Raw genomic sequence first — 11,508 nt, 5'->3', positions numbered from 1 at the left:
ACTCTCAAGAGTCTTCTCCAAAATCATTGTTCAAAAGCATCAATTCTTCAGCGCTCAGCTTTCTTTATGGTCCAACACTTACATCCATACATGACTACTGGGAAAACCACAGCTTTGAATAGATGGACCTGTGTTGGGAAAGTAATGTCTCTGCTTCATAATATGGTGTCTAGGTTGGTCACAGATTTTCTTCCAAATAGCAAGTGTCTTTTAACTTCATGACTGCAGTCACCATCTGCAGTGATTTTGGAGCCCAAGAACATAGTCTCTAATGTTTCCATTGTTTCCCATCTCTTTGCCATGAAGTGATGGGACCAGATGACATGATCTTTGTTTTTTTTTTTAATGTTGAGTTTTAAGCCAGCTTTTTCCCTCTCCTCTTTCACTTCCGTCAAGAGGCTCCTCAGTTCCTCTTCACTTTCTGCCATAAGGGTGGTGTCATCTGCATATCTGAGGTTATTGATATTTCTCCCAGAAATCTTGATTCCAGCTTTTGCTTCATCCAACTTGGCATTTCGCATAATATTCTCTGAGTATAAATTAAAGCAGGGTGACAATATACAGACTTGACATACTCCTTTCCCAATTTGGAACCAGTCCATTATTCCATGTTGGGTTTTAAGTGTTGTTTGTTTTCCTCCATACAGTTTTCTCAGGAGGCAGGTCAGGTGGTCTGGTATTCTCATTACTTCAAGAATTTTCCACAGTTTGTTGTGCTCTACACAGACAAAGGCATTGGCACAGCCAGTAAAGCAGAAATAGTTGGGGTTTTTCTTGGAACTCTCTTGCTTTTTCAATGATTCAATGGATATTGGCAATTTGATCTCTGGTTCCTCTGCCTTTTCTAAATCCAGCTTGAACATCTGGATGTTCTCAGTTCATGTCCTGTGGAAGCCTCATTTGGAGAATTTTCAGCCTTAATTTGCTAGCATGTGAGATGAGTGAAATTGCGCAGTAGTTTGAACGTTCTTTGGCATTGCCTTTCTTTGGGATTGGAATGAAAAATGACCTGTGGCCACAACGGATTTTTTCAAATTTGCTGGCATATTGAGTGTGGCACTTTAACAGCATCATCTTTTAGGATTTGAAGAAGCTCAGCTGGAATACCATCACCTCCACTAGATTTGTTTGTAGTGATGCTTGCCAGAGTCCTGCTCCAGTAGGCCCAGGGGTTCCCTCCGGATGGAAGGCGTTGGCCCGGAGAAGAGAAAACACAGCGAGACTAGGCAGGTGTGAAGCAGCGTCTGAGCTTTATTTTTCAAAGGGAGCTTTTATATCTTGAGTTGTACATAGAGGAAAATGTAAAATGTAGAGTCATGCCAAATCAGCTCAACGGGTCAGCAGTTTTTGACCCTTATCGAGACCAGGACACTTTTTTTATATCTTATTTACAAAAGTCTCATGTTGTTTACATCATCTTCTGGCCTGGAGGCCTGCTAACATCTTATGACTCTTTATTGATAAGCGTTGATCAGCCAGAACACCTTTTCTAAAAGTATTCTTGTATCAGGCACAGAACGCACCAGAGCTACATTTTTTTAAAGAATACAGGCACAGTAGATTATGACAAACAAAAGATTCATAAACTCAAAGTTTCAAAGTAAATCCTGTTTTTTGTAATCTAGCTTTTGCGTTGAGCTTAACAGAAAAGAATGCGGTCCCATAAACTCATGGTACAGCAAGCTGAAACAATGTAGCACAAAGGTCAGTTCTTTAGCAAAAATCACCAACTAGGTTAACAATCATCTTATTATTTGTATATTAAGGCTAAACCTTTATTTATATAAGTCTCTAACTATTATACCTTTATTATACAGGCTAAGCACGTTAAGAGCAAAAACATAGCAAGTAAATATAGACCAAATAACAGTTTCATAAAGTAATATTTTTTGTGTTTTCCAATAGGCTTTCTCCCCCACGAAGGGTTCTGTGCCCTTTGAGACTCTTTGTGCGTTCAGGCTCTCAATGCTGTTTATTGTTGAGGAACAGTCATGCACATTAGCTCCAAAGGCACAGGCACATTTCTCAAGCATACTAAGATGCTAGCAAGGGGAGTTTAGATTAAAATACTCTTATTCATCATGGATAATCTTATAGGGTGCCACCGTTCGGGGGGCATGTCGATTAAAGTTTTAAATTGATCTGTTTGGGAAAAGATCAGGGAAGGCCTTCTGCCTAAGTCACAGAAATTAGGGAGCAGTCTGTTACAGCAAGCATCAGAAAGATAGATATCATCTTTAAGGTGAGCACCGAGGCAGCTTTTCAAAATCCCTGAGGCCTGAGATGCCTTGCTCGTCAGCTCTTCTCCTCATGACCTTGTCATGGGTGGGATCTCGTGTGCTGGCTCCCAGCAGATGCTTCCTAAGGCCCACTTGACTTCACATTCCAAGGTGTCTGGCCCTAGGTCAGTGATCACAGCATCATGTTTTTCTGAGTCATGAAGATCTTTTTTGTATAGTTTTTCTGTGCATTCTTGCCACCTTTTCTTAATATCTTCTGCTTCTCTTAGGTCAATACCATTTCTGTCCTTTAGTGTGCTGATCTCTGCATGAAATGTTCCCTTTGTATCTCTAATTTTCTTGAAGAGCTCTCTAATCTTTCCCATTTTACTTTATTTCTCTATTTCCTTGCATTGAACACTGAGGAAGGCTTTCTTATCTCTCCTTGCTATTCTTTGGAACTCTGCACTCAAAAGGGTATTTCTATCGTTTTCTCCTTTGCCTTTAGGTTCTCTTAACTCAGCTATTAGTAAGGCCTCCTCAGACAACCATTTTGCCTTTTTACATTTCTTTTTCTTGGGGATGGTCTTGATCACTGCCTCCTATACAAAGTCACGAACCTCTGTCCATAGTTCTTCAGGCACTCTATCAGATCTAATCCTTTAAATCTATTTGTACATCCACTGTATAAACATAAGGGATTTGAATTAGGTAATACCTGAATGGGCCCTTGAATCTATTTGTCACTTCCACTTATGGTAAGGGATTTGATTTAGGTCATACCTGAATGGTTGGGCTTCTCTGATAGCTCAGTTGGTAAACAATCTGCCTACAATGCAGGAGACCCTTGTTCGATTCCTGGGTTGAGAAGATCTGCTGGAGAAAGGATAGGCTTCCTCAGTAACCACTACAGTATTCATGGGCATCCCTTGTGGCTCAACTGGTAAAGAAATCACCTGTAATACGGAAGACCAGAGTTCAATCCCTGGTTGGGAAAATCGCCTAGAGAAGTGAAAGGCTATCTGTCCAGTATTCTGGCCTGGAGAATTCCATGGAGTATACAGTTCATGGGGCTGAAAAGAATCAGACATGACTGAGCTACTTTCACTTTCACTTTCATACCTGAATGGTCTAGTGGTTTTCCCTACTTTCTTCAACTTAAGTCTGAATTTTGCAATGAGTTCCTGATCTCAGCCAGAGACGGCTCTGGTCTTGTTTTTGCTGACTGTAAAGAGCTTCTCCATCTTCGGCTACAAAGAACATAATCAATCTGATTTCAGTATTGACCATCTGGTGATGTCCATGTGTAGAGTCATCTCTTGTGTTGTTGGAAGATCGTGTTTGCTATGAGCAGAGTGTTCTCTTGGCAAAATTCTGTTAGCATTTCCCCTGCTTCATTTTGTACTCTAAGGCTAAATTTGCCTGTTACTCAAGGTATCTCTTGACTTAGGCATCCTTAAAATCCCTCTAGGGAGCTAACTGGTCATATAACATTATCTTACTCTTTATTAAGGTATCAGTGAAAGACATTTTAGTTCCCAGAAGGACCATTCTGTTTCTTAATATAAACCAAACTTTCACTGATACTTCACCTCAGGATATTTTCTCTTCATATAAGAATTAAATGAATATTACTGGGCCAAGGTAACAGAATACATTGTATAATAAAGGAAATACATGCAAATATAAGGACATTTTGAAAGGATCTCATGGTACAAAGATGTAGGAAATTTATCCACAATATTATCATTATATCAATATGTCATAACTACATTTCACTCATATTCAAATGAAAGTGATTGCTCATTTCCTTCAACTTTACACAATTTCAATGCCTAATAAATACTTATTAAACTAATGAATGACAGAAATATTCTATTTTCTTCTTTTCTCATAAAAACTAAATCCAATTAAATTCAAATTATATGAATATATTAATTTTAGAGACTGGACAAAAGCAAATAAGTTTTACATGGCAACTTAATTATAAATTATTTATTTTCTCTACCAGGGTATGGAAATATAATTGATATTGACGTTTAAGACTAAGTTAAAGGCACACAGCATAATGATTTGAATTATGTTGGGCAGTAAGAAATTTTCCTTTACCCATCTAGATTCTTCTGGCTGGTCTAATAAGTAAGATGTCATGAAACAAATTAACCAGAAAAAAAAAATCAAAGTTTAAAAACATGAACATATGGAAAGACCCAGGAAATCTGAAAAACCCAAATGGCTGAAACCCTCACCTTAAATATCATCTTTAACTAAAGACAAAAGAGGATTTCATGGATAGTATTTGAGACTTCAAAGGAGAGCAAAGTGGTTCATATGAAGATGGAAAAGGAAATGTTTGCTAAATGGGCCATGTAGACAATACAACACAGAATGGTCTTAGATCTCTAGGCTCTGCTGTGTTTTCCCAACCACAACTAGCCATATTCTTTTTAGATATCTCTGGTAATTGCTCTATTGGGGAATAGGCCCTTTATCTAAAATTTTTAGGCAGTTAGGAGCAGGGTCAAAGTTTCTTCCTGAGAATTTTGAGTCTAGATATTTTTTGCCACACCTTGAAATAATCTACATGCCAAAGAAACATTTTGGGGTGGCAAGTTTTGTTCCCCAACACTTACATACATCATGAAATGATAACCATGATAAATTTAGCAAACATCTATCACCTCATATAGATACAAAATAAAAGAGAAATAATATTGTTTTCCTTGTGATGAGAACTCTTAGAATTTACTCTTAACATCTTTCATATACAACATATAGCAGTCTTAAATATATTAATCATGTTGTACATTACATTCCTATACTTATTTATCCTGTAACTAGAAGTATGCACCTTTTGGCCACCTTCATCCAACCCCCCCACCAACCTCTGGTAACCACAAATCTTATCTCTTTTTCTATGAGTTTGTTTGTTTGTCTTTTGAAGTATGCTTGGCCTACAACACTGTTTGTCTCTGGTGCACAACTTAGTGATTATATATTTCTGTATATTATAAAATGATCACAAGCCTAGTTACCATCTATCATCCTACAAAGATATTACATTACTATTGCCTATATTCTCCACGCTGTACATTTCATCCCTTTAACTCCTTTATTTTACACCTGGAAGTTTGTACTACTTAATCTCCCACACCTATTTCACTCATTCCCTGACCGCCTCCCCTCTATCAAATTACTTTTTGACATCTAACTACATTACCGACTCTATGGACATGAATTTGAGCAATCTCTGGTAGGTGGTGAAGGACAGGGAAACCTGGCATGCTGCAGGCCATGGGATCACAATGAGTTGGACACGACTGAGCAACTTAACAACAACTACTACTATATCATCAACAATCATATCACTTTCCTATGACAACTATTATGAGCTTTCCAATCATAAGCTTATAGTTTTACAAATGAAATACATTGTTTTAAAGATCTAAAAATCCTAAGGCACATCTAGCTTCAGGTATTTCTCAATTTTTTTTTCTCTCAAATATCTTGTTCTTTCTCCAGTTTTGTTTTCTTCTGTTTATGCCAATTTTCCTCACTCTCGGTGTATAACACAGCCACAAGGATCTTTAGGTTTGTATCTTTCCAGCTTAGTAACAGTGGAAAAGAATTTCTCATTTTCAGTAGTTCTAGCTAACATTTCAGATTTAGCTCTTAAATGTACTTTTGTTCACATGCTCATGTTTTGACCAATTACCATAGCCAATTTGAGATATGCTGATTGGACACAGCTGCATCATATGTCCTTTCCTTTAGCCATGGTAGTGAATTCAGCTAAAACTAGACCAACTGGGCTAATGCTGTAGAATGAGTTTTTCCAACATGAAAATCAGGATGCTATTAGCACAAGTTGTTACGGGGACACTAAGCAAGCAAAAATAAAATTCACTACTTGTTCTCAAAATATAACTAAACATCTTAATCAGTATCCTATTTCTTACATTTAAAAAATCAAAACTCTATTTATAGCTTGTGTCCGTTATTCTTTCTGAGATTAACTCTATATTTCCACCCCTACCCCAAAATTGTAGCCACACTTTTCCAAATAAGCCAAGGTCTTTCAAGTCTACTTTTTCTGACAGAGCCTTTCTCTACCAACACATAACTGCCATTTTCCATCTATAGAAACTAATAACTATATATAAAGATTCAGATTTAAATATAATACCTCTGTGAAATGCCCATTAAATAATTGTTGCACAATTCTCTGTACTTACACAATAAGACATATATAAATCTATTCTAAAATATACTGTATTGTGATAGTTTCTAGATGGTGTTTCCCACTCACTTGGGAGTAAAAACTGCTCCAACAATTGACATATCTCTAGGGCTAGGACCATAACTGACCCAGTTTATGTTGGATGGATTAATTACTAAATAAGTCAAATTAAATAATCTCAAATTCAGTAGCCAAATCTTCTCTTTACATGAATAATTTGAAAGAAAAACTCAAACAAGTGTTAAGTGGGGCTGATAGTACTAAGGAGTCCAGAAATTCGTAGAGGTCTCCGTCAGATAGCATAACAAATAAGCGTTAGTTTATTTTCACCAATAAATACAGCCATCCGGGTTGCACTAATATACATGGAACAAAATCAGCAAAGTTGGTACTCAATACTGTAAGTAAAATAACTATTACGGATCCGTTTTTTAAAGTTCCTGTGATAATCTGGCTAGTTTCGTTTGCAAGAGACACAAGGACAAAAACGAAATCGGATGCTTTTGTGGAGAAGAAATTCCCCAGATGAGCAGAAAAACCTGCCCAAGTTTTGGTGTTTTCTGTTTGTTTGAAACAGGATTGAGGGATTTTAAGATGAAGCCATTAAGAGTTAAAAGGGAGAGGACACACTGAAGAGATTCAACTAAGACCTTGGTGAATTATCAAAAATTGTGAACTACTTTCTTAGTGAGAGTCTGCGATTTGAGGAATTCACGAGAAAAGGCAGCGGTCCCTTGGCCCCTGAAAATGAGAAATGCTACATTTAATGAGGCTGACTTTGGCATGGCATTTTGAAGCAGGTTGTCATATAAAATGTAGCGAATGACAAAGCCTTCAGAAAGCCTGAGAATAGGCTGTGGCGGGGAGGCGGGGGAGAGGTTAAGGATGGTGCTTGATACATTATAAACCCTCAGAAATACTGGCTGCTTTTGAATGAAATGAAACCCAACCTGAATCCAGTCCCCACTCAGTTACATAAGGAAGACAATGGATGCCTAGGCTATGCCTAAGCAGGTTATGAGATAGAGGCGGATCTCAACTGTTGCCTCACCTGAGGCTACAGAGCTGAGGTGCAATAGCGGAGTAGGGAAGCGGCGGAGAACCTAGGCGGAGGGTTATCTGACTGAATGTGTTCCGATCACTCCCGGGCGGAAGCAGAAGCTGAAGAGAACGTGACAGCGGTTGTTGCGTTTCAGCACTATGTCGTGAAATTCAGATAATTTTCCACTTGTTCATCAAGATGGAAAGCTCAGATTCCGACAATGAAGAAGACAGAGTTTCAGTCCGACGCAGAAGTCAGATAGACCGATTGGCTCGAGAAGATGATTACTACCGGTTCGTAGGTGATCTGAGTGAAGAAGATTACATACTTATGAGGAACAACAATTTGCTCGGCCCCGCAGGTGAAAGTACGAAAGAAGAGTTGCTGAGGAGACTTCAGTTAATGAAAGAAAACCCACCGCAAAACTCAGATGAAAATACAGGTATATTTCTCTTTGGGGGGAATAGGATGAGATGAAAAAGGAACTTCATGATGCTAAACAATCACTTCATAATAGTAAACAGTAAATATACAGAAGTGGCATAAATTACTTGGTAAGGAACTTCTCATAAAAAGAAGTGACATTTACTTGATTTGTGGTGAGAAGGCCAGAGTAGGTGTTTTTTTTTTTTTTTTTTTTCCTGATTCACATTTGGGTTGTTTCAATTGGGAAACAGTATGAAGTAGACTATTGGTTTTAGTTTGTTTTATAGTTTTATACCTCAATGGAAAGTCCCTCCTATATCCCGAATTATTTTCTCTATCTATGAAAGTGAAAGTCACTCAGTCGTGTCAGACTCTCTGCAAGCCCATGGACTATACAGTCCATGGAATTCTCCCGGCCAGAATACTGGAGTGGAGGGGATCTTCCTAACCCAGGTCTCCCACTTTGTAGGCCGATTCTTTACCAGCTGAGCCATAAGGGAAACCCAAGAATACTGGAGTGGGTATGCCTTCTCCAGCAGATCTTCACGAACCAAACGGGGTCTCCTGCATTGCAGGCAGATTCTTTACCAACTGCGTTATGAGGGAAGCCCTCTCTCTCTATATAGACATGTAAAAAAAATAGCAAAAAGAAATATTTTATATTCTAATCAAGTAGTTCTCAACTGGAGACAGTTTTGCTCTCCCCCACCCCAAGGGACATTTGACAATAGCTGGAGATATTTTTGGTTGTCACAGGGGGAAGCATGGGTGTTACTAGCATCTAGTGGGCAGAGGCCAGGGATGCTGCCAAATATGCCACAATGCACAGGATAGCTCCCCAAACTAAGAATTGCCCAGTGCCAAAATGTAAATAGTTCTAAGGCTGAGAAACCCTGCTGGAACCTCAGATCTGGTGCCTTCTCTCCCAGTGTGAAATAAAGCATTTTACTATCTAATGAAGAGGACACTATAATACTTTGGTTCTTGAATATGGTCTTTTATTTTTCAAATAAATTTATTCATTTTAGTTGGGGGCTAATTACTTTATGTGCCATGCTAGGTTCAGTCTATTCATTTGATCTCACTTTCGGCTTAATGCCAATTAAAAATCTTGGTAATATTAAGAAGTACTCAAAATTCAAATACTTTTAAACCTATAAACTTGTTTATATTTGGGCAATAAACTTATATTTTAAAACAACTTATGCATTATCAAAAGCATGTAAGAGCCTAGGAGTAGTAATGTTGGAGACTAATGAGAATTAGACAATAATATCAATTGAATTAAAATACTAGCACTGTACCTTAACTGTGTTTACCTTGTTTAATTGCTTTGGTGTTTTGACAGTGGACTGAAAAAAAAAGTTGTCTCTTGACATTCCTCCCACAGTGGTATACAGGGCTGTGTATATGATGAAATATTGAAAAACAGATTTCCTTCTGATACCCTTTGTAAAAAACTCTAAATTTACCTAGGATTAGTGTATTCTTTTTCAGATGGAATTGAAACTTCCCTGCCTTTACTAATAAATCTAGATAATAAAGCTTTTAAACTATTAACTCTGTAAATGTGAAATCAGTTGAAAACATCTGAGTGTTTATGTTCTCGTTTTTGTTTGCTTTTTAAACAAAGTTTCAGAGTGCTATTTTATGATGGTTCCAATGTTGGTAGTTCTTTTATGGCCCCTCTCCCCCCACCTATTTTATTTAACAGATAGAGGAGATGCTTCAGATGATACATCCAGTGATGACTCTCTACTATCCTGGCTTACCACTCTCAGACAAACTGAAAATGTGACAAGTGAACAAAAAGAAAATCAGTCTTGGAGAGAAGAGAGCCAAATTAGTGCTAACAGTGATGAGCTCAGATTCGGCTTAGAAATAAATCTTGACCGTGATGATGAGAACGCAAATCCAGAGAATGAATATGTAGCACCTGCAAAACTTCCCAGAAGAGAAGATACGGAAGACAGCCAAAGGAAAGTGGAAAATCCAAAATCTGAGTCACTATTTACAAGACCATCTGCATCAGATCAAGATACAATGGAAACATTAACGGAAGTCCCACATACTAGAAGTCAGAAAAGAGCAAAAAGTATGAGCCCAGTCTATCGGAGAACCAGAGCAAGGACTGACAGTTGGTCACCTCCACATTCAATGTGGGAAATTGTTCAAAGAATTAATGAAGATACACCATCTCAGACTTTTAAGCAACCTCTCATAAGTGAGAATGAGAGATTTTCTAGAACTGAGCACGAAGAAACATTGAGACAGCAAATGCCTGGACATGAGTTGCAAAATAGGGGTCTTATTGAGACTTCTAAAACTAGGAATGCTATCCATGGAGAATGTTATTCAGACACAGCATGCAGTAGTGGATCTTGGGAAGTGAGGGAAACAAATCCAACCACACCCTTCGATCTTGAAGTAGGAAGAGTTCATTGTCGAGCATGTTCTCAGAGAGACAGCAGAGTTAGTAGAACTCAGTTAACATCTGACTCACCAAACAACACTCCCACTTCGGAAAGTGAGCAAGAAGAACTGAAGCCTATGTTTTCACATCCTGACGAAGCAGATGAGAGTGCTTATGTCAATTCCATCAGAAATCCCGATCATAGAATTTTAAATACTAGCTTAAGTGATACAACATCTGTTCCAACTCAGAGTACATTATGGCAGACAGGATTTACCAACTCAAGTAATCTTATGGACAGTGACAGTAATTTAGAGCATGGTGTCTCACCTCCAAGTGAAAACATGGAAAGGGAAGAGTCACCAAATGAAAGATGTGGACCTAGTGGTAGTAGTAGTAGACCTGGTTCTGCTTCAAATGCTAGATATGATCCTGATACAAGTTTCACACGGATTTCAGGTTCAAGCCCCAATTATATATCTAGCTCCAGTTCTAGTCCTATGTCCAGTTCTAGCTCAAGTGATGAAAATTCAGAAATTAGCTCACTGAGGCTCGAAGACAGTGAAGAAAGAAACTTATCAACAGGCTTATCAGAGACCAGGCAAGAAGGCAGACGAATGACCCCAATAATATTTGATGATAGTGACTCTTGGCCCTCCCTTAATCTGGATCAGTTTTTCCTCCTAAATGAAGATGACCCATACGAACCTACAGGACTTACCAAAGCACAGACTGACAGCTTGGCTTTAAGATCTTTTGGAGAGAATGAAGCATTGAAAGCCTGTAGCATTTGCATCACAGAGTACACCGCAGGCAATACGCTACGCATCCTACCTTGCTCCCATGAATATCATGATTACTGCATTGATCACTGGCTGGCTGAGCACACAACCTGCCCTATTTGTCGTGGGCAAGTAGTGGATCCCTCTAAAGCAAATAATTCTATGTGAGATCTGACTTTTCAGATATATAAAGTGTTACAGTGATGAACAACAGTCAGCTGCCTTATGTCCACTTTTAGAGTTATTTACATTTAAATATAACAATCTGAATCTATGTGTAACAGTCTGAACTGAATTACTTGTTCCTGAAGAAATTATTGGGTTTTCCCCAATTTCTGGTTCATAATAAAAGGAAATATTAAAAAGTCAAACAGTGTTGTTCTATT

General features: G+C 38.2%; 1 protein-coding gene across 1 annotated transcript; it reads left to right on the top strand.

Annotated features, from left to right (window-relative positions):
• Positions 1 to 7,428: 7,428 nt before the first annotated feature.
• Positions 7,429 to 11,493, top strand: LOC145537024 (E3 ubiquitin-protein ligase RLIM-like). Its single transcript, XM_081567445.1, has 2 exons — positions 7,429 to 7,943; positions 9,642 to 11,493. The coding sequence occupies exons 1-2, from the start codon at positions 7,700 to 7,702 to the stop codon at positions 11,288 to 11,290; spliced, it is 1,893 nt and encodes a 630-aa protein (XP_081423571.1). The 5' UTR covers positions 7,429 to 7,699; the 3' UTR covers positions 11,291 to 11,493.
• Positions 11,494 to 11,508: the final 15 nt, after the last annotated feature.

The sequence above is a fragment of the Giraffa tippelskirchi genome, chromosome X, assembly GCF_054371585.1.
Source record: "Giraffa tippelskirchi isolate mGirTip1 chromosome X, T2T-mGirTip1v1.2.pri, whole genome shotgun sequence".
NCBI classification, from domain to species: Eukaryota; Metazoa; Chordata; class Mammalia; order Artiodactyla; family Giraffidae; genus Giraffa; species Giraffa tippelskirchi.
This window is presented reverse-complemented; position numbering and strand designations above follow the sequence as displayed.